Source organism: Electrona antarctica, assembly GCF_951216825.1.
Source record: "Electrona antarctica genome assembly, contig: scaffold_58, whole genome shotgun sequence".
Lineage (NCBI taxonomy): Eukaryota > Metazoa > Chordata > Actinopteri > Myctophiformes > Myctophidae > Electrona > Electrona antarctica.
In genome coordinates this window covers 825,538-850,149 of record NW_027638206.1, presented here as the reverse complement: position 1 = coordinate 850,149, position 24,612 = coordinate 825,538, and the positions used below count along the sequence as shown (strand labels likewise).

Here is a 24,612-nt window from a genome sequence, read left to right as displayed (position 1 = left end):
ATTTTTTGGACCAAAATTGCAGAAAATTGTTTTTGGACAAAAATAGCAGATCTACAAGCATTTGGCATTTCTTCCACCATGTAGTAAATGATGCATTCGTGGTCTGGAGAGGGCAGTCCTGATACTCACTGCAGAGAAGGGGCTGTGGGAGGGGGGTCCAGCCGGGTAGGACCCCCACTGCCTCCCCGAGGGGCGTGTCTGCGGCGAGGGGCTGGGCAGGGGGCCGGCGCTGCCCCCCGATAGGCCGGAGGGCGACACCAGGGCAAAGGCGTCGTCCAATAGGGAGTGCATCTGCTGGCGCGCCTCCTCGATGGACGGCTGGGGGGGCGTGTAGGGGGGCGGGGCTAGGGGGGTGTCGAACACCTCGTCGGTGGGGGAGGGGCTGCCGTGGTCGGGGGGGAGGTCGGGGTCCGACTGCCAGAGAGGGAAGAGGGAGAGTGAGTGTGTGTGTGTGTGTGTGTGTGTGTGTGTGTGTGTGTGTGTGTGTGTGTGTGTGTGTGTGTGTGTATGCATCATGTGTGGACATCATAAATCTCACCATATAAGCCACATTGTTGAGTCCCGGGTATTTCCTGTAGGTGGCGCTGTTGCTCTGGTCGGTGAGCAGCCTGTCTCTGTCTGTGTCGGGAAGACTGCCGTTCCCCGGCTGGCCTCTTCGCCCGTGAGGAGAGCGACGCCCTCTGGTGGCACAGATCATAAATACAACTGGAATCAAATGGTAATTTCTCACATGAACGCTATGGCAGTGGGGTCCGGGGACCCCTAGGGGTCCTTGAGAGAGTTCCAGCTAAATGATAGTTAGGAACCAAATGGACCCTTATGGGTCTGTAACTCTGAGAGTTGGTTTTGTTCTGTGAGAAAGACTTAAAGATGGAGTCCCACAATTTTTTTATTTTTCCAGTTTTTCATGTGTCTATGAGGTGACAGTACTTCATTAGTTTTTATGTGCAATGGTGTAATAACTTTGTATTTAGGGTTTCTTCCTGGAGGCTGAACCCTTGACAGTCAAACGGGCCAATGAAATAAACAGTAATATAGTGACATCACATTATCAGCCCCTCCCCTAACCCCTCCCCCTTCATCATAAAACTACAGCTGTGGGTGCGGCTTCAGTTCAGGTGGATCACCACCCATCACCACCCACCAGGCAAACCAGGCATACTTAATGAACTGGTGGGCGTGTCCACATAAAAACGACATTTTAACAAATACTGTACACTTTTTTTGAAAAACTTCTTCCTCCTTATTTAACAATAAGACCTGATGATCATGTTTTAGGGTGGAAAAAACTCATAAGCCACATACCAGTTTACTGTTATGTGGCTTATTTCTACCCTATAATGTTTTCAGATACATATTTTAGCGTGATGATTAAGTTGAAACCGAGTAATACACGGTCTGGATGTTATCTTGAATGGGAATAAAAACGGAGGATTTCTGTAGCAGCTGTGATGGACGGATGCGCAGATATGGGAAATTAAACGGATGAGCTTCATTTTTATTGGCTTTTATCTTAATTATAATTCGATTTTTATGGACTGTTGATATAAAAATACACAAAAATTAGAATTTTCCCATTTGTTTGGCATCCATTGTTAGGTATGCCCATATGATGACCACGGATATGGTCTAAAAGTGTGAAAAACGTATTTTTCCTCCTGTGACCTCTCACCTCTTCCTGGAGAGGTCGGGGGTCGGAGGGGAGGAGACGTCGGTCTGCAGGATGCAGTCCATGTGGTCATGGGCGGAGCTATAGAGCCGCTGGGCCACGCCCCCCGGGACGGGGCCGTCCCCGAAGGCGTCCAGGATGTCGTCCATGGAGGGGAACTCACACTGGCCCCGCCTCTTGGCCCGCTGGCGAAGCTTGTTCCTGTGGTGCTCGATCTCTGACTTGTGCCTCAGCGCCACCTGCAGGCCGGGAGGGACACACACTGGGCATTGGTCATTAGTCTCTCTCGTTTTCATTTAGTCACATTTTTGTCACCTGGAATGTTTTAGTGTTAGTCTAGTTTTAGTCGACTAAATGTCATAAGATTTTAGTCGACGAAATCTGCAGTTGATTAAGTCGACTAAAATGTGTCTTGGCGGGCCTCGATGCCGTCGTAATGATGCCGTCATCACTTGCTGAAAATAGCCGATCTACAAGTTCACAACGCGTCGCGCTGCGATCGGCTATGTAGATCGGCTTGTAGATCGGCTATTTTCAGCATGTAACCAAGTGTAAAATGACTTACTGGATCTCTTGTCCACTAGTCCCTTCCTAACATTTTAGTCTAGTTTTTATTTGTTGACTAAATTGTCAGTATATTTAGTCTTAGTTTTAGTCATTATTCAAAAATATTTGCTTATGCACATTTGTGTGTGTGTGTGTGTGTGTGTGTGTGTGTGTGTGTGTGTGTGTGTGTGTATGTGTACACATAACTTAAGCAAATATTTTTGAATAATGATAATAATATTTATTTATAATATATACAATTCTTATACAGTGTGTACAAAATCTTACAAAGACTGCAGCTCAAATTGCTTTGCATAACAAAAAGACGAAAAATGCAATGAAATGAAATGGGGGGAAAAAATGTGGAATCCTCCAAAGTGGGCTACGCTTTATTGTCTCGTTAGCGGGGCTAATTAGTGTCAATTTGGGGGTCCTTGACGTGAAGAAGTTGACCACCCACCTCCGTGTTGACCCTCTCGGTGAGCGTGGGGCTGGGCTGTGATTGGCTGTGCGTGGGGGGTCCCGGGGGGCTGGGCCGCGGCTGCATGGCGATCAGCTGCACCTTGTTGGCCTGGCGCCGCGTGCCGTCCGACGAGCCGCGCGACAGGCGGTCCACGTGGTCGAAGATGGACGAGGAGGAGAGGAGCTCGTCCGGGACGCTTCCCGTCGGAGGAGCTGGGAGGGAGGGACGGAGAAGAGTTAGAGAAGAGTCCCATTCTGGACGGGAATGCCTTTTGGTGTTTTAATTAAAGCATTATGTTGTACTTTTTAGCTATTGAAAAATAGCAGATCTACAAGCTCATGAGCTTGTATAGGTCTGCTATTTTTGAAAAATCGTGAAAATATGGCGCAAGTCTTTGAATATATATTCTTTCAGAGCGAACGTTTTTAACTAAAAATGTTTCTTCTGGGGGGGTCCCTGGAACAACATATTTTCAGATGGGGGTCGGCGGCCAAATACAGATAATTCTAGGGCTCCTTGACATGAAATAAGTTGAGAACCACTGACACAGAAACATGAGGTTTTTCAGAAAACTGAAGACATTAGGAGACGTTTTTAAATGTGTTTTCAGGTCTACATGGGTTAAAGTTTTCATGACATTAATTTTCATTTAAACCCTGAACTTTGAACCCACAAACCCTGAACTTGAACCCTGAACTCTGAACCCACAAACCCTGAACTTTGAACCCTGAACTCTGAACCCACAAACCCTGAACTTTGAACATTCAAGTGGATTTTCTGTGGTCTGGGATTTGTTTCTGTGTCTGTGAAGCATTTTGAGCTGCAATGAAAACAGTGAAAACAGTGGCATCTGCTGGCAGATCCCATTGTCATACATGGAATTTGCAGGCTGTGACATCACAGTCAGCAGGAAAATCAGAGCACACTTGTTTGAGCCAGAAAACCCCCAGAGCACAGAAAATCTACTGAATGATAAAAGTTCAGGTTTTTGTGGGTGCAATTGAGATCAGAAAACAAAAACAAAAATTAAGAACAATTACAAAAAACGTTTTATTTAAAGGTATATTCAGTGATTTCACTTAATTCAAATATCACTTATTTTTTGGATAATCCTCCCTACTATAAAGTGTGCTGACCATATAAGGAGTGCCTCCCTGTCCCCAGTGAGCCCCTGGGGTCAAAAACCCTAGTTTCGGTTTGGGCTTTGGGTGGCAAAGCCTTCATCCAATCAGATGAGAGGGGCCTTCCTCCAATCATGATCGAGTGGGGTGGGCATTGGTGCACGTGCTGTTGGTCTGTTGTACTTCCCCCACTGTAGAGCGTGTGCATGTGCACATCTTGTTACCGGGTGGACTGTTTTTTTTCTTCCAAATCACCCAAATCACTGAATGCTCCTTTAAGGTCACAAACCCTTTAATTGGACCCCCCTCCCCCCCCCCCACATAATAGTCCAGTTCTATGTTCAGCCATATGAGTTCGTAGGCTGAAGACTATATATTTTTGGAAACCTTATAGCCTAACGAATCATAAAATGTTTGTTGCCATTTTTTTCGAGGTCGGTAAAGCAGCCATCTTGGAGCTTTAAAAATGGCTACTTTCAAAAACGAATTTCTCAATATCTCGCCTCCTAGATGACCTAAAATCAAGATTGCAGTGGTTAAATCTACATTTTTGGGGGCAAGTAATCCAATGGAGCTGATTACATTCTATATGCATGTATGGGTGGGTATTTCACATTTTTACATGATATATCACAAAATGCAAATTTCCCACATTGGGGAACCCCCTTTTTTAGATTTCTTCATTTGCCCTGCTATAAAAGGTTGGCCACCAGAAATAATATCTATGAACCAGTAGGAACACAACCTACAACTGACTATAATATTGAGTTACACAAAAACGGTGTAAACATACCGTTCTTGTTGCGTCCTGTGGTCCACAATGAAAGAGGGAGAAAGACACAATAATGAAGAACTCAGACAGATTGGCAGCAGATACAGAGTTCAGTAGTCTCACACGCACGCACGCACGCACGCACGCACGCACGCACGCACGCACGCACGCACAGACACACACAAACTGACACGTCTAATCATCATTACTCTAATGCTCCTTGACTTTTCAACATGCACATCACGCGCGCACACACACACACACACACACACACACACACACACACACACACACACACACACACACACACACACACACACACACACACACACACACACACACACACACACACACACACACACACACACACACACACACAGAACTTGTTGAGACCATTTTTGGGCGTCTTTCGGTGCTGTTTCCCCTCACTGGGCGTGGCTACGGGTCGGGTGCTTTCCTCCGCTGATTCTCTGCCACTTGATTGGTCGCTGCCTAACGAGTCCCCATCTGATGGGCTGAGTCTGGCCAATGAAAACAAAAAGAGCACAAGGGTGTACTGTAAGAACAGAGTTCCATTGGTTAAACAAAAAAATAACACGGAATGTGCTCAGCTGATTGGCTGAGCACGGAATGTGATGTGTGATGATGAGAGCGCCGCTCACTAAACACCAGTGGCTTTATTTTCATTCATACCTTTTTAATGTCCATGTGTCTACTCTGTAGCTCTAAGGGCTCCATCCTTACCCCTCTGTAGCACTCTAAGGGCTCCATCCTTACCCCTCTGTAGCTCTAAGGGCTCCATCCTTACCCCTTATCTCTGTAGCACTCTAAGGGCTCCATCCTTACCCCTCTGTAGCACTCTAAGGGCTCCATCCTTACCCCTTATCTCTGTAGCACTCTAAGGGCTCCATCCTTACCCCTCTGTAGCACTCTAAGGGCTCCATCCTTACCCCTCTGTAGCACTCTAAGGGCTCCATCCTTACCCCTCTGTAGCACTCTAAGGGCTCCATCCTTACCCCTCTGTAGCACTCTAAGGGCTCCATCCTTACCCCTCTGTAGCACTCTAAGGGCTCCATCCTTACCCCTCTGTAGCACTCTAAGGGCTCCATCCTTACCCCTTATCTCTGTAGCACTCTAAGGGCTCCATCCTTACCCCTCTGTAGCACTCTAAGGGCTCCATCCTTACCCCTCTGTAGCACTCTAAGGGCTCCATCCTTACCCCTCTGTAGCACTCTAAGGGCTCCATCCTTACCCCTCTGTAGCACTCTAAGGGCTCCATCCTTACCCCTCTGTAGCACTCTAAGGGCTCCATCCTTACCCCTCTGTAGCACTCTAAGGGCTCCATCCTTACCCCTCTGTAGCACTCTAAGGGCTCCATCCTTACCCCTCTGTAGCACTCTAAGGGCTCCATCCTTACCCCTCTGTAGCACTCTAAGGGCTCCATCCTTACCCCTCTGTAGCACTCTAAGGGCTCCATCCTTACCCCTCTGTAGCACTCTAAGGGCTCCATCCTTACCCCTTATCTCTGTAGCACTCTAAGGGCTCCATCCTTACCCCTTAATGTCCATGTGTCTACTCTGTAGCACTCTAAGGGCTCCATCCTTACCCCTTATCTCTGTAGCACTCTAAGGGCTCCATCCTTACCCCTTATCTCTGTAGCACTCTAAGGGCTCCATCCTTACCCCTTATCTCTGTAGCACTCTAAGGGCTCCATCCTTACCCCTTATCTCTGTAGCACTCTAAGGGCTCCATCCTTACCCCTTATCTCTGTAGCACTCTAAGGGCTCCATCCTTACCCCTTATCTCTGTAGCACTCTAAGGGCTCCATCCTTACCCCTCTGTAGCACTCTAAGGGCTCCATCCTTACCCCTGTTTCTACTCTGTAGCACTCTAAGGGCTCCATCCTTACCCCTTATCTCTGTAGCACTCTAAGGGCTCCATCCTTACCCCTTACCTCCATCCTTACCCCTACTCTGTAGCACTCTAAGGGCTCCATCCTTACCCCTTATCGCTAAACTTATTTGCCATCTTGTGTACTGTGTACTGTATGTTGTTTGTTTTTTAAATGGAGTTGTGATTTTTATTATTTTATTGTAAAGCACTTTGGTACAACTTTGTTGTTATTTAAATGTGCTATATAAATAAAGATGGTATGTTATGGTATTTTTTTACTATTTTAAAGCGTTTAAAAATAGTCCGATCTACATCGACACGTTGTTAGCTTGTAGAACGGCTATTTGTACTATTTTAAAATGTTTTAAAATGTTTTAAAATAGTAATAAATGGCAAATAAGTTTAGGGGTAAGGAGTGGTGCAAGATATAGGGCTTTAAGTGTAAGTGTAAAGTGCATTATGAATATGAATCACAATATATTCTTCTTCTTCTTATTATTATTATTATTATTACCCTTATTATTATCATATACTGTAACTGTATATATCACTGTTTCCTAAACAGTGGGTCCTGGGAGCCATGGACGTCTTCTTCGAAAAATGTTTTCACTGAGGAAAACTAAATGGAAACTAAATCAAAACTAAGCTACGACGACTAAAACTAAGACTAAATATACTGACAATTTCGTCAACAAATAAAAACTCCATCCAGTATCCAGTATAAGTCATTTTACACTTGGTTGCATGCTGAAAATAGCAGATCTACAAGCTCACAACACGTCGCGCTGCGACGCGTTGTGTGCTTGTAGATCGGCTATTTTCAGCAAGTGTAAAAACAGTCATTACGACGGCACCAAGGCCCGCCAAAACACATTTTTGTGAATCAACTAACTAACTAAATTAAATCAACTAAAATCTTATGATATTTAGTCAACTAAAACCAGACTAACACAAGACATTCCAGGTGACTAAAATGTGACTAAAACTAAATGAAAACTATTCAAGAGACTATGGGCAGTATTATGCGTGTCTTAAGTACCAGGTCTTATTACTTAACTTAAGACCTGGAGGCGTGGTCAATGCCATTTGGCTATTCTGAGTGGCCAAACGGCATTGACCACGCCTCCAGGTCTTAAGTTAAGTCATAAGACCTGGTACTTAAGACACGCATAATACTGCCCTATATGACTAAAACTAAAATCAAAATGTGCTGCCAAAAACACAGAGGTCACAGTGCTGACCTTCCCCTGACCCTAACAACACAGAGGTCACAGTGCTGACCTTCCCCTAACAACACAGAGGTCACAGTGCTGACCTTCCCCTAACAACACAGAGGTCACAGTGCTGACCTTCCCCTAACAACACAGAGGTCACAGTGCTGACCTTCCCCTAACAACACAGAGGTCACAGTGCTGACCTTCCCCTAACAACACAGAGGTCACAGTGCTGACCTTCCCCTAACAACACAGAGGTCACAGTGCTGACCTTCCCCTAACAACACAGAGGTCACAGTGCTGACCTTCCCCTAACAACACAGAGGTCACAGTGCTGACCTTCCCCTAACAACACAGAGGTCACAGTGCTGACCTTCCCCTGCGCCGGCCGCTTCGAGCCGCCTTATTGGTGGACGAGCCTTTGGATTTGGGCGTGTTCAAGTCCCCGCCGTCGGAGGGCGTGGCCTGTTCCTTGACAGGAACAGGAAGCGAGCCGGGTTCCTGGATCACCATGATGTCATCCTTACTGTGCTGGCCCAGGTGCAGCTTGGCGAAGTCAAAGCCCTTCACGCTGGGAGCCTGCAGCTAGGGGGCGACAGAGAGACAGAGAGAGTCATACTGGGAGCCTGCAGCTAGGGGGGGACAGAGAGACAGAGAGACAGAGTCATACTGGGAGGCTGCAGCTAGGGGGCGACAGAGAGACAGAGTCATACTGGGAGCCTGCAGCTAGGGGGCGACAGAGAGACAGAGAGACAGAGTCATACTGGGAGCCTGCAGCTAGGGGGCGACAGAGAGACAGAGTCATACTGGGAGGCTGCAGCTAGGGGGCGACAGAGAGACAGAGAGACAGAGAGACAGAGTCATACTGGGAACCTGCAGCTAGGGGGCGACAGAGAGACAGAGTCATACTGGGAGCCTGCAGCTAGGGGGCGACAGAGAGACAGAGTCTCCTACATAGACTTCTATTGAGCGTGGGGACAACCAACTGGGACCAAGTCCTGGACCGGAAGTAGGCAGCAATGCATTGGACTCAGGCAACAGCCCAGCTTTGATCTTAAATCCCTTTATGGTGCTGATGGGTTACACCCCCTAGTGTTACCTTCTGTCTCTGCTGGATGGTGTTGATGGCGTCCGGTTGGAACTCCAGTTTCTCGGCGCCACACAGCTTCCAGTAGAGGATGATGATGATGAAGACGGCCAGCAGCACGGGGACCACCACGCCCACGATGAGCCAGATGGAGCTGCTCTGGGTCTCGGAGGGAGGCACGGAGAGAGTCTCTACGGCTGGAGACACAGGAGAGACATGAGGACAGAGTCTCTACGGCTGGAGACACAGGAGAGACATGAGGACAGAGTCTCTACGGCTGGAGACACAGGAGAGACATGAGGACAGAGTCTCTACGGCTGGAGACACAGGGGGGACATGAGGACAGAGTCTCTACGGCTGGAGACACAGGAGAGACATGAGGACAGAGTCTCTACGGCTGGAGACACAGGAGAGACATGAGGACAGAGTCTCTACGGCTGGAGACACAGGGGGGACATGAGGACAGAGTCTCTACGGCTGGAGACACAGGGGGGACATGAGGACAGAGTCTCTACGGCTGGAGACACAGGAGAGACATGAGGACAGAGTCTCTACGGCTGGAGACACAGGAGAGACATGAGACATGAGGACAGAGTCTCTACGGCTGGAGACACAGGAGAGACATGAGGACAGAGTCTCTACGGCTGGAGACACAGGAGAGACATGAGGACAGAGTCTCTACGGCTGGAGACACAGGAGAGACATGAGGACAGAGTCTCTACGGCTGGAGACACAGGAGAGACATGAGGACAGAGTCTCTACGGCTGGAGACACAGGAGAGACATGAGACATGAGGACAGAGTCTCTACGGCTGGAGACACAGGGCGGACATGAGGACAGAGTCTCTACGGCTGGAGACACAGGAGAGACATGAGGACAGAGTCTCTACGGCTGGAGACACAGGAGAGACACGAGGACAGAGTCTCTACGGCTGGAGACACAGGAGAGACATGAGACATGAGGACAGAGTCTCTACGGCTGGAGACACAGGAGAGACATGAGGCATGAGGACAGAGTCTCTAAGGCTGGAGACACAGGAGAGACATGAGGCATGAGGACAGAGTCTCTACGGCTGGAGACACAGGAGAGACATGAGGCATGAGGACAGAGTCTCTACGGCTGGAGACACAGGAGAGACATGAGAAATGAGGACAGAGTCTCTACGGCTGGAGACACAGGGGGGACATGAGGACAGAGTCTCTACGGCTGGAGACACAGGGGGGACATGAGGACAGAGTCTCTACGGCTGGAGACACAGGGGAGACATGAGGACAGAGTCTCTACGGCTGGAGACACAGGGGAGACATGAGGACAGAGTCTCTACGGCTGGAGACACAGGGGGGACATGAGGACAGAGTCTCTACGGCTGGAGACACAGGAGGAGAGACATGAGGACAGAGTCTCTACGGCTGGAGACACAGGAGAGACATGAGGACAGAGTCTCTACGGCTGGAGACACAGGAGAGACATGAGGACAGAGTCTCTACGGCTGGAGACACAGGAGAGACATGAGGACAGAGTCTCTACGGCTGGAGACACAGGAGAGACATGAGGACAGAGTCTCTACGGCTGGAGACACAGGAGAGACATGAGACATGAGGACAGAGTCTCTATGGCTGGAGACACAGGAGATACATGAGGACAGAGTCTCTACGGCTGGAGACACAGGAGAGACATGAGGACAGAGTCTCTACGGCTGGAGACACAGGAGAGACATGAGGACAGAGTCTCTACGGCTGGAGACACAGGAGAGACATGAGGACAGAGTCTCTACGGCTGGAGACACAGGAGAGACATGAGACATGAGGACAGAGTCTCTACGGCTGGAGACACAGGAGAGACATGAGACATGAGGACAGAGTCTCTATGGCTGGAGACACAGGAGAGACATGAGACATGAGGACAGAGTCTCTACGGCTGGAGACACAGGAGAGACATGAGGACAGAGTCTCTACGGCTGGAGACACAGGAGAGACATGAGGACAGAGTCTCTACGGCTGGAGACACAGGAGAGACATGAGGACAGAGTCTCTATGGCTGGAGACACAGGAGAGACATGAGACATGAGGACAGAGTCTCTACGGCTGGAGACACAGGAGAGACACGAGGACAGAGTCTCTACGGCTGGAGACACAGGAGAGACATGAGGACAGAGTCTCTACGGCTGGAGACACAGGAGAGACATGAGACATGAGGACAGCGTCTCTACGGCTGGAGACACAGGAGAGACATGAGGACAGAGTCTCTACGGCTGGAGACACAGGAGAGACATGAGGACAGAGTCTCTACGGCTGGAGACACAGGAGAGACATGAGGACAGAGTCTCTACGGCTGGAGACACAGGAGAGACATGAGGACAGAGTCTCTACGGCTGGAGACACAGGAGAGACATGAGGACAGAGTCTCTACGGCTGGAGACACAGGAGAGACATGAGGACAGAGTCTCTACGGCTGGAGACACAGGAGAGACACGAGGACAGAGTCTCTACGGCTGGAGACACAGGAGAGACACGAGGACAGAGTCTCTACGGCTGGAGACACAGGAGAGACATGAGGACAGAGTCTCTACGGCTGGAGACACAGGGGAGACATGAGGACAGAGTCTCTACGGCTGGAGACACAGGAGAGACATGAGGACAGAGTCTCTACGGCTGGAGACACAGGAGAGACATGAGGACAGAGTCTCTACGGCTGGAGACACAGGAGAGACACGAGGACAGAGTCTCTACGGCTGGAGACACAGGAGAGACATGAGACATGAGGACAGAGTCTCTACGGCTGGAGACACAGGAGAGACATGAGGCATGAGGACAGAGTCTCTACGGCTGGAGACACAGGAGAGACATGAGACATGAGGACAGAGTCTCTACGGCTGGAGACACAGGAGAGACATGAGACATGAGGACAGAGTCTCTACGGCTGGAGACACAGGAGAGGCATGAGGACAGAGTCTCTACGGCTGGAGACACAGGGGGGACATGAGGACAGAGTCTCTACGGCTGGAGACACAGGGGAGACATGAGGACAGAGTCTCTACGGCTGGAGACACAGGGGAGACATGAGGACAGAGTCTCTACGGCTGGAGACACAGGAGAGGCATGAGGACAGAGTCTCTACGGCTGGAGACACAGGGGGGACATGAGGACAGAGTCTCTACGGCTGGAGACACAGGGGAGACATGAGGACAGAGTCTCTACGGCTGGAGACACAGGGGAGACATGAGGACAGAGTCTCTACGGCTGGAGACACAGGGGAGACATGAGGACAGAGTCTCTACGGCTGGAGACACAGGAGAGACATGAGGACAGAGTCTCTACGGCTGGAGACACAGGAGAGACATGAGACATGAGGACAGAGTCTCTACGGCTGGAGACACAGGAGAGACATGAGGACAGAGTCTCTACGGCTGGAGACACAGGAGAGACATGAGGACAGAGTCTCTACGGCTGGAGACACAGGGGAGACATGAGGACAGAGTCTCTACGGCTGGAGACACAGGAGAGACACGAGGACAGAGTCTCTACGGCTGGAGACACAGGAGAGACATGAGGACAGAGTCTCTACGGCTGGAGACACAGGAGAGACATGAGGACAGAGTCTCTACGGCTGGAGACACAGGAGAGACATGAGACATGAGGACAGAGTCTCTACGGCTGGAGACACAGGAGAGACATGAGGACAGAGTCTCTACGGCTGGAGACACAGGAGAGACATGAGGACAGAGTCTCTACGGCTGGAGACACAGGAGAGACATGAGGACAGAGTCTCTACGGCTGGAGACAGGAGCGCTAAATGTCAATGTCCTTCATTAACCCATTCTGGACGGGAACCCCTTTCTGTACTTTAGCTACATTATGTTCTACTTTAGCTACATTATGTTCTACTTTAGCTACATTATGTTCTACTTTAGCTACATTATGTTCTACTTTAGCTACATTATGTTCTACTTTAGCTACATTATGTTCTACTTTAGCTACATTATGTTCTACTTTAGCTACATTATGTTCTACTTTAGCTACATTATGTTCTACTTTAGCTACATTATGTTCTACTTTAGCTACATTAATAAATCTAATCCAAGTGAAGACAATGTGCGGGATCCCTTTCCTCTACTGCTGCAGTATATTGTTACATGACACCCATATGACCCATACACCCATATGACCCATATGACCCATATGACCCATATGACCCATACACCCATATGACCCATATGACCCATATGACCCATATGACCCATACACCCATATGACCCATATGACCAATACACCCATATGACCCATATGACCCATACGACCCATATGACCCATATGACCCATACACCCATATGACCCATATGACCCATATGACCCATATGACCCATATGACTCATACACCCATATGACCCATATGACCCATATGACCCATACACCCATATGACCCATATGACCCATACACCCATATGACCCATACACCCATATGACCCATATGACCCATATGACCCATATGACCCATACACCCATATGACCCATACACCCATATGACCCATACACCCATATGACCCATACGACCCATATGACCCATATGACCCATACACCCATATGACCCATATGACCCATATGACCCATATGACCCATATGACCCATACACCCATATGACCCATATGACCCATATGACCCATATGACTCATACACCCATATGACCCATATGACCCATATGACCCATACACCCATATGACCCATATGACCCATATGACCCATATGACCCATATGAGCCATACACCCATATGACCCATATGACCCATATGACCCATACACCCATATGACCCATATGACCCATATGACCCATACACCCATATGACCCATACACCCATACACCCATATGACCCATATGACCCATATGACCCATACACCCATATGACCCATATGACCCATATGACCCATACACCCATATGACCCATATGACCCATACACCCATATGACCCATACACCCATATGACCCATATGACCCATACACCCATATGACCCATACACCCATATGACCCATACACCCATATGACCCATACACCCATATGACCCATATGACCCATATGACCCATACACCCATATGACCCATACACCCATACACCCATATGACCCATATGACCCATACACCCATACACCCATATGACCCATACACCCATACACCCATATGACCCATACACCGATATGACCCATACACCCATATGACCCATATGACCCATACACCCATACACCCATATGACCCATATGACCCATACACCCATATGACCCATACACCCATACGACCCATATGACCCATATGACCCATACACCCATATGACCCATACACCCATACGACCCATATGACCCATACACCCATATGACCCATACACCCATACGACCCATATGACCCATACACCCATATGACCCATACACCCATACGACCCATATGACCCATACGACCCATATGACCCATATGACCCATACACCCATATGACCCATACACCCATATGACCCATACACCCATATGACCCATACACCCATATGACCCATACACCCATATGACCCATATGACCCATATGACCCATATGACCCATATGACCCATATGACCCATATGACCCATATGACCCATACACCCATATGACCCATATGACCCATATGACCCATATGACCCATATGACCCATACACCCATATGACCCATATGACCCATATGACCCATATGACCCATACACCCATATGACCCATACACCCATATGACCCATATGACCCATACACCCATATGACCCATATGACCCATACACCCATATGACCCATATGACCCATATGACCCATATGACCCATACACCCATATGACCCATAGAGAGAGACAGTTACGTCACTAGCATAGACTCCCATTGTAAGAATGGAATGAGGAAGTTCTCATTCTATCTCAATGAGGAAGTTCCAATGTTATCCAATGACAATATAACGATACAGAGACACCTCCCAGACAATATAACGATACAGAGACACCTCACTGACAATAAAACGATACAGAGACACCTCCCTGACAATATAACGATACAGAGACACCTCCCTGACAATATAACGATACAGAGACACCTCCCTGACAAATATAACGATACAGAGACACCTCCTTGACAATATAACGATACAGAGACACCTCCCTGACAATATAACGATACAGAGACACCTCCCTAACAATATAACGATACAGAGACACCTCCCTGACAATATAACGATACAGAGACACCTCCCTGACAATATAACGATACAGAGACACCTCCCTGACAATATAACGATACAGAGACACCTCACTGACAATATAACGATACAGAGACACCTCCCTGACCATTTCGTCGAGACAGCTTGTTTATTTTTACGCTTATATGAGACGATTTTAAGATGACCCCATGTTATTCTCCATAGAGAAATGACTTCCGTGAACCAGGCAGAACCAGGGGATGAGTGAGTGACGCAGGACTTGGGCGCTCTATTCAGACTCACGTTGGGCGAGCGGCCTCTGGACTCGGTGTCCCAACACGATGGCAGCTCTCTGGAGGTCCAGGTGGTTGAGGGTGGCGGCGGTGGTCTCGGCCGGGACGCGTTCTCCCCCCGGACCCTCCACGAAGTACAGCACCTCCAGGGGCCGCGCTGCGCCCGACAGCCTCGCAACGCGCACCACCTAGTGGTGGGGACCAACAGCGCACATGGAATCAACGCCACAATGTGGGTTTTTTACCAAAGATTGCTCGTTCATGGAATGTTAAAGCTGCTACAGTATAAGCAATAATATGTCAACATTTTAATGACCTTTTTATTTGTATTTATTTTTGAGTGGTGTAAACCACTCCTACGACTGGCTTTGTTAGTTTACGTGTCTGTCTGTGCTCAAAAAATGAGCATGGTTGCTATGGTCACCCAGTTCACATGGGTGTGATTTCATTACGTCAGACATTACGCCAGACCACAGCTGATCAGGCTATATAAGACCTTACACCACTCAGTTCACACGGGTGTGATTTTTTGGTATTCAGACAACTGTAATTATACGAAAACATTGTTCAACTAGCCGATCTACATCGAGACATTGTGATCTTGTAGATCGGATATTTGAACTATTTTAAAAGGGTTTTAACTTAGACTTCAAATTAACTTAGACTTCAAATGGCCAAGGCCATGGATATAGTCCCTAGACTTTAAATGGCCAAGGCCATATTGATATAGTCCCTAGACTTTAAATGACCAAGGCCATATTGATATAGTCCCTAGACTTTAAATGACCAAGGCCATTGATATAGTCCCTAGACTTTAAATGACCAAGGCCATATTGATATAGTCCCTAGACTTTAAATGACCAAGGCCATTGATATAGTCCCTAGACTTTAAATGGCCAAGGCCATATTGATATAGTCCCTAGACTTTAAATGACCAAGGCCATATTGATATAGTCCCTAGACTTTAAATGACCAAGGCCATTGATATAGTCCCTAGACTTTAAATGACCAAGGCCATTGATATAGTCCCTAGACTTTAAATGACCAAGGCCATATTGATATAGTCCCTAGACTTTAACTGGCCAAACCCTAATCCATGGACAATGCTTTGGGCGCTTGAGTTTAATGTTTAGAAAACTACAAATAATTTCAAAGTAATCATCTTAAGCGTGCGTGTCCACAGGAAGGTGGATTTATTTAAATTGGGAATTGAGTTTCTCTGTAAAAGTATGAAGGAATGGGGAGGGGCTAAAGCTTTATCACTTCAGTTTTAAAAGTTATATAAAAAATAAAAGACAAAACATTTCAAAGAGTTCAGGCCTGTGTGTTCAGCTGTTTTTATTTGTTTAATTGTGAATGGAGCTTCCAGGTCAAAGCATGAAGAAGTTGGGATGTACCCAAATCCTCCATTGACTTCCATTACAATTTTAAAGTAAAATATTTCTAAAAATACAAAACATTTCAAATATTCATGTACACCCATGCGAGTCCATAGTAAGCTGTGTGTGTGTGTGTGTGTGTGTGTGTGTGCGTGTGTGTGTGTACCTGTAAACTGCTGTTTCCCACAGAGGTAGATCTCTTCCCTCGCCGCGTGCTGCTCTCTCCTCCCAGCCCCTCCCCCAGCCCCTCCTCCAATAGCAACGCCAGGCGTCTCTCCAGGCGAGCCTTGAAGCTCCGCTCTGCTACCAGCTGCTCCTGGACCCCCAGGAGAACTGGAGCACGCACACCACGCACGCACGCACACCACGCACGCACGCACGCACGCAGGCAGCACGCAAACACACACACACACACACACACACACACACACACACACACACACACACACACACACACACACACACACACACACACACACACACACACACACACACACACACACACACACACACACACACACACACACACACACAGACAGAGAAGTGGATTTTATTCCTTATCCAGGGGACATTTTCTAAATATTGTTTTTTTAACTAAATTGATTCAGCATAGCTGTGACTAACGACCTGTGTTTTAGGCTATTGAACTAATAGCCTTTTATCCAGCCTGCACTGTATATGACATTGGCTAGATCACAGTAATCCGGCAGCTTCGCTGACAACAGCCAAACAAACTGCGGTTCAACGTATTCAGGACGGGAAAACCCTTCTGGTGTTTTAAGGGTTATGTTATACTTGAAAACTTTCTTTTAATAGTGAAAATGTGGCGCAAATCTTTGAATATATATTCTTTCAGCGCACACGTTTTAACTCAAATATTTGCTTCTGGGGGGTCCCTGGAACAACATATTTTCAGATGGGGGCCATATGGAGGTCAGAGGTCAGAGGTCATTACCTGTTCGGACCCATGTGGAGCGTAGATGGTGGGAGGTGTTCAGCTCCGGGTAGTGGAACGCTGCAGAAACAAGTATGCACAGATTATTACTCACCGAGGTGCACCTGGTGGGCGGAGTATTGTTTTATAACGAGGTGCGTGGGCGGAGTATTGTTTTATAACGAGGTGCGTGGGCGGAGTATTGTTTTATAACGAGGTGCGTGGGCGGAGTATTGTGTTATAACGAGGTGCACCTGGTGGGCGGAGTATTGTTTTATAACGAGGTGCGTGGGCGGAGTATTGTTTTATAACGAGGTGCGTGGGCGGAGTATTGTTTTATAACGAGGTGCGTGGGCGGAGTATTGTTTTATAACGAGGTGCGTGGGCGGAGTATTGTTTTATAACGAGGTGCACCTGGTGGGCGGAGCATTGTTTTATAACGAGGTGCGTGGGCGGAGTATTGTTTTATAACGAGGTGCGTGGGCGGAGCATTGTTTTATAACGAGGTGCGTGGGCGGAGTATTGTTTTATAACGAGGTGCGTGGGCGGAGTATTGTTTTATAACGAGGTGCACCTGGTGGGCGGAGTATTGTTTTATAACGAGGTGCGTGGGCGGAGTATTGTTTTATAACGAGGTGCGTGGGCGGAGTATTGTTTTATAACGAGGTGCGTGGGCGGAGCATTGTTTTATAACGAGGTGCGTGCGCGGAGTATTGTTTTATAACGAGGTGCGTGGGCGGAGTATTGTTTTATAACGAGGTGCGTGGGCGGAGTATTGTTTTATAACGAGGTGCGTGGGCGGAGTATTGTTTTATAACGAGGTGCACCTGGTGGGCGGAGTATTGTTTTATAACGAGGTGCGTGGGCGGAGTATTGTTTTATAACGAGGTGCGTGGGCGGAGTATTGTTTTATAACGAGGTGCGTGGGCGGAGTATTGTTTTATAACGAGGTGCACCTGGTGGGCGGAGTATTGTTTTATAACGAGGTGCGTGGGCGGAGTATTGTTTTATAACGAGGTGCGTGGGCGGAGTATTGTTTTATAACGAGGTGCGTGGGCGGAGCATTGTTTTATAACGAGGTGCGTGGGCGGAGTATTGTTTTATAACGAGGTGCGTGGGCGGAGTATTGTTTTATAACGAGGTGCGTGGGCGGAGTATTGTTTTATAACGAGGTGCGTGGGCGGAGTATTGTTTTATAACGAGGTGCACCTGGTGGGCGGAGTATTGTTTTATAACGAGGTGCGTGGGCGGAGTATTGTTTTATAACGAGGTGCGTGGGCGGAGTATTGTTTTATAACGAGGTGCACCTGGTGGGCGGAGTATTGTTTTATAACGAGGTGCGTGGGCGGAGTATTGTTTTATAACGAGGTGCGTGGGCGGAGTATTGTTTTATAACGAGGTGCGTGGGCGGAGTATTGTTTTATAACGAGGTGCGTGGGCGGAGTATTGTTTTATAACGAGGTGCGTGGGCGGAGTATTGTTTTATAACGAGGTGCGTGGGCGGAGTATTGTTTTATAACGAGGTGCGTGGGCGGAGTATTGTTTTATAACGAGGTGCGTGGGCGGAGTATTGTTTTATAACGAGGTGCGTGGGCGGAGTATTGTTTTATAACGAGGTGCGTGGGCGGAGTATTGTTTTATAACGAGGTGCGTGGGCGGAGTATTGTTTTATAACGAGGTGCGTGGGCGGAGTATTGTTTTATAACGAGGTGCGTGGGCGGAGTATTGTTTTATATACTTCATTTGAACAAGCAGGGCCGCGTCACGATTAGACATTTAAGTTGACCATTAATTGGCACAGGGGTGGGCTAGGGTGGGCTAGGGTGGGCTAGGGTGGGCTGCAGCCCGGGGGCCCCTGACTTTGGGGGTCTTTTTTTATGATTTGAAGTTGTAAAGTATTGCAATCCAATTCAAGTGAGATTTATGTTTAGTTATTGTATATTTAGTATTATGGTTAAAACATTGAGAGCGAGAGAACATTGTGCTGCAGACTGTCTGTCTGTCTGTCTGTCTGTCTGTCTGTCTGTCTGTCTGTCTGTCTGTCTGGGTACCCCAAAATTAAAAGGCCCTTTTCTTAGAATTGGACGGAATGATTTAGATCAAGAGTTATTCACGTTTTAAGATTTTCCATCTCGTCGGCTAAAATGAGGGGGAACATTTTCGATGACGTCCCACCGGAAAATAACATTGAGTGTTGCCCAACAGACGCTCCCAGCCTGTGGAGCGGCGCTCCCAGCCTGTGGAGCGGTGCTCCCAGCCTGTGGAGCGGTGCTCCCAGCCTGTGGAGCGGCGCTCCCAGCCTGTGGAGCGGTGCTCCCAGCCTGTGGAGCGATGCTCCCAGCCTGTGGAGCGATGCTCCCAGCCTGTGGAGCGGCGCTCCCAGCCTGTGGAGCGGTGCTCCCAGCCTGTGGAGCGATGCTCCCAGCCTGTGGAGCGATGCTCCCAGCCTGTGGAGCGGTGCTCCCAGCCTGTGGAGCGATGCGATCGGTTTTGATAACAATAAATGTCCGTCCTTTTTATCAATATCCGTCCGTGCCAGTGTCCGTACGTGTGTGTGTGACGTGTGTGTGTGTGTGTGTGTGTGTGTGTGTGTGTGTGTGTGTGTGTGTGTGTGTGTGTGCTTACGCTCAGCGACCTGCAGGACGGGGAACCCCAGGTAGAAACTGAACTCCACCACCGTGAGGTTCCTGAGGTGTTCGCTGACTTCTGACCCCGGCAGGTAGCCCCCCCGCCCATCACGCACCGCAAAGGTGACGTCTACGGGAACCTTTCTGTTGTCCCCGCCCCCCGGGGGGGGCCTGGCCACACCCCCCGGGGGCCTGGCCACGCCCATGGTGATGTTCAGGAGCTGGAGGAAAGACAGACACACGCACACAGAAGACCAGGCACACATAGTTGTTGTACACACAAATAGTGGTCTTTGACTTACTAAAGACAACTGTATTTGTTTTTATGACATTTTCATGCTTTATTTAGGACAGGACAAAACAAGTCTTGGCCCAGAATCAACCGAGTTCACTGCCATTACTAAGTGACACATTAGACAGCCAGGTTTACCCAACGTAACTAACTCACTTGCACCAGTGTTGTTTTCGTCGACTAAAACTAAAATGGAAACTAAATTAAAACTAAGCTACGATGACTAAAACTATGACTAAATGTATTGACAATTTCGTCAACAGATAAAAACTAGACTAAAATGTTAGGAAGGGACTAGTGGACAATAGATCCAGTATAAGTCGTTTTACACTTGGTTGCATGCTGAAAATAGCAGATCTACAAGCTCACGACGCGTCGCAGTTGCTATTTTCAGCAAGTGAAAAAAACAGTCATTACGACGGCATCAAGGCCCGCCATAATACTTTTTGTTCGACTAAAACAGCTGTAGATTTAGTCGACTCAAATCTTATGATATCTAGTCGACTAAAACTAGACTAACATTCCAGGTGACTAAAATGTGACTAAAACTAAATGAAAACTATTCCAAGAGACTATGGGCCCCATTTTCGTCACCGCTAAACCCCTTATCCCTAAACTTCTTTGCCTTTTTTTACTATTTTGCTAAACATTTTTGAATAGTTCAAATGGCCAGTCTACAAGCTCACAACGTGCCAATGTAGATTGGCTAGTTGAACTATTCAAAAATGTTTTTCAAAATAGTAAAAAAAGGCAAAGTTTAGGGATAAGGGGTTTAGCGGTGACCAAAATGGAGCCCTGTGACTAAAACCAAAATACAAATTTGCTGCCAAAAACAACACTCACCTGCACGGTGATGTCGCCCGTCTCGTGCGAGCGCCTGCGCGCCTCGCCGTACGCCATGGCCAGTCCCCGCTCCACTCGCTCGCTGAAGTTACACACTCGCACGTCCACGTGTCCCGGAACGAACTGCAGCACGGAGTGGACCTGGAAGCGGAGGTCGGGGACGGTGTAGAGCGGGGAGACGGCGGGGGGGGCGGGCCCGGAGCTTCTCATTGGACGCAGGGCGTTGATGACGGACATGGCGGTGAAGATCAGCGGTCCCGCCACCACGCGGAACGCAAAGCTGGACGGAGTTCTCAGGAACTGGCGGGAAAACCAGAGAGTGGTTACAGTACAGTACAGTACAGTACAGTACAGTACAGTACAGTACAGTACAGTACAGTACAGTACAGTACAGTACAGTACAGTACAGTACAGTACATGGCATTATGAAGCATGTCGGAAGAGGCAAGCCTTCATATTGCAACAGTTGTGTGGATATGGATAAATAATTAAATATGCTTTTTGTGCAAGGCAGAATTATTTGCAACCAATATTAAATCATTATTTCCAACATGGTACAATTATTGAATCCAAGCTTTCATGAAGCAAATTATACTGACATGATTCATGAAGTCATTTCAGACTAAAGGTGGCCTTACACTAGCCGATTCTTTTCAATCTGAAATCTGATAGCACCACACACTACAGGATAATCTGATAGCACCACACACACTACAGGATAATCTGATAGCACCACACACTACAGGATAATCTGATAGCACCACACACACTACAGGATAATCTGATAGCACCACACACTACAGGATAATCTGATAGCACCACACACACTACAGGATAATCTGATAGCACCACACACACTACAGGATAATCTGATAGCACCACACACTACAGGATAATCGGAGCGGGGCAGAGCAAATATCAAACATTCTTGATGTTGATCGGGCCGATCACGATCGCGCTTTGAGCGGTCAGGCACCCCCTGAGCGGTCGGGCACCCCCCGAGCGTCAAAAATGCCCGATTATCGGCTAGTGTAAGGCCACCCTAAATTTACCTGCAGTTCTACTGAGCGGTTGAATTCTTTCTTCAGGATATCTCTGACCTGAGTGAAGCCAGTCGAGGACCCTTTGGAGCTGACTATGGGAGGGAAACAAAAAGATAGATTTATAGGCTAACCATTAAATATGCAGGACAGCAAAGTTCATAAATGCAACGCAAACACAATGGATTCTGACAATAAAAAAACATACTTTTGTTCACAGGGAAGCTATACAACCCAACGTCACATGAACACCTTATTTAATCCATTACATCGTAGCGTCGATTTATAGCAACGGAGCACGTCTAACACAGGATCTTTATTTATAATTAGACGGGATGATTTAGATCGCGAGTTATTAACGTTTTAAGATTTTCGTTGTGGTCGGCTAAACAGAGAAGAATATTCTGATTTGGCCCTCGAGGCCACCATACTCTTCGCTCTTCGCTCATCCGCGGTTTACCGCGGCAGAAAGAATGCCTCGTCTCTCCTAATCTAGGGAGCTCTCCGTGGTTTTGATCTGATGGATATACTAAGCTCTTCATTTCTGACTTCTCACCTGCCTCTCGTTCAAAATATGAACGTGAGGGATCATCAGGGATTATTATCGGATTATTAGCGAGGTAAGCAAGCAAAAAAAGATGTCTCCGATTTTTTCCCGGAATAGTTTTTTTTTTATTTCGACGTCAGGCCTAAATGGGTTTTAAAAGCCTGCCGTGCTGTACCCACTGCGCTGTACCCACTGCTGTGCTGTACCCACTGCTGTGCTGTACCCACTGCGCTAAACGAACAATCACTAACCACTGAGCTCAACAAGTCATTTGTTTAGCGTGCCGTTTGTCGTACCTACTCTGACCAGATACATCTCCGGCCTGGTGACGTTACACAGGTACTGTCTGGAGGGCGGGGCCTGGGCCACCCTGGGGGTGGTGACCGGTGGCGTCCGGGTCAGGCTGATCACCGTGATCTGAGTGGTGGTGGTGGGTTTGGTGGGCCTGTGGGCGACGGGAACCCTCGTTAGAGGCGGCGGCTTCAGCGTGACGGCGCCCGGCTCGGCCGCGGGGTCCCGCCCGGGGGGGAGGGGTCTCTCGGGGCGAGCGGGGGGGCCCGGGGGCGGAGGGGGAGGGGCCCTGCTGGTGGTGTTCGACGGGGGGCGTGGTGGGATGTATCTGCCCCCCCCCGGGGTCGACGCCCGGTCCTTTGGCCGGGGGGGGGCAGCAGGAGGAGGAGGGGAGGAGGGCGGCGGCGTGGGGGGGGTGCCCTGCCCCCTCCCCCCCACCAGGGTGGGAGAGGGGGAGAGGGGAGGGGTGGGGCCTCTCTTGGGCTCCCGTCCTGGGGGAAGGGGGGGGGACGGCGAAGGAGGACGGGTGTGTGCGCGTGTGGCGGTGGTCGGCGTAGGGGTGATGGAGGCCGGTTTGGGGGTCCTCTGGGGGTCTTCTTCCCCCTGCCTCTCCCTCTCCCAGGCCGGTTTGGGGGTCCTCTGGGGGTCTCCTTCCCCCTGCCTCTCCCTCTCCCTCTCCCCCGGTTTGGGGGTCCTCTGGGGGTCTCCTTCCCCCTGCCTCTCCCTCTCCCTCTCCCTCTCCAGCAGGTTGCTGTAATACTCCAGGCTGTTCATGTCGGGCAGAAGCAGCTCCGTGGGCTCCAGAGGCAGCATGCCGTCCAGGTCGTAGTCCTCCTCGTCCCCCTCCCCCCAGGCGGGGGGGGCCGGGGGGTGGGTGTGGAAGCCCCCCACCCCCACCCTGGTGGGGGAGGAGGAGGAGGGGGAGGAGGGGAGGGGGGAGGACAGGGGCAGCGTGGGCCGCGAGGGGAACGAGGTGTCGTAGGAGACCCAGTCGCTGGTCTCGTCCTCCTCGTCGTCGTAGGGGTGGCTGGGCAGAGGCGTGGCCCCCAGCGTCAGGTCCTCTCCGTCCGGCACCATGAAGGAGAGGGTCTCCAGGTAGTCGCCCGAGCCCCAGGCCTCCTCCAGGGAGGGGCCGCTGTCCCAGGGCGGGGGCGGGGTGAGGGTGGGCTGGCTGTGAGGGGGCAGCGGAGGGGGCTGGGAGGGGGACAGCAGGTCCGGGGGTCTCAGGAGGAGGTGGATGCCCTGAGCGCCCGAGTCGGGGTCGTTCTCCCCCCCCTCCTCGGCGGAGCCCGCCCCCCCGCCGCCGTCGTTGCCCTGGTAACCACCGGCTTCTTTGGGGGGTGGGGGGCCGACGCCCCCCGGGGGGTGTCTGGATGAGGAGGACGAGGAGGACGAAGGTGAGGAGCGGGGTGAGCGA

General features: G+C 49.3%; 1 protein-coding gene across 1 annotated transcript in view; it reads right to left on the bottom strand.

The window, feature by feature from the left end:
• The window catches only part of LOC306918301 (UPF0606 protein KIAA1549), a gene marked incomplete at its 3' end in the record, with an annotated part of 55,578 nt that overhangs the window by 5,735 nt on the left and 25,231 nt on the right, over positions 1-24,612 (bottom strand). Inside the window, exons 3-17 of the mRNA XM_079531193.1 lie at positions 23,201-24,612; positions 22,370-22,452; positions 21,318-21,617; positions 20,181-20,403; positions 17,577-17,636; positions 16,788-16,954; positions 15,253-15,430; positions 8,778-8,962; positions 8,052-8,263; positions 4,965-5,092; positions 4,593-4,607; positions 2,676-2,890; positions 1,673-1,908; positions 539-680; positions 130-414 (exon numbers count right to left, since the gene is read on the bottom strand). The exon at positions 23,201-24,612 is cut by the window's right edge and continues 46 nt beyond it. Of these exons, the coding sequence (XP_079387319.1) occupies positions 130-414; positions 539-680; positions 1,673-1,908; positions 2,676-2,890; positions 4,593-4,607; positions 4,965-5,092; positions 8,052-8,263; positions 8,778-8,962; positions 15,253-15,430; positions 16,788-16,954; positions 17,577-17,636; positions 20,181-20,403; positions 21,318-21,617; positions 22,370-22,452; positions 23,201-24,612 (3,841 nt within the window). The remainder of the gene's footprint in view (positions 1-129; positions 415-538; positions 681-1,672; positions 1,909-2,675; positions 2,891-4,592; positions 4,608-4,964; positions 5,093-8,051; positions 8,264-8,777; positions 8,963-15,252; positions 15,431-16,787; positions 16,955-17,576; positions 17,637-20,180; positions 20,404-21,317; positions 21,618-22,369; positions 22,453-23,200) is intronic.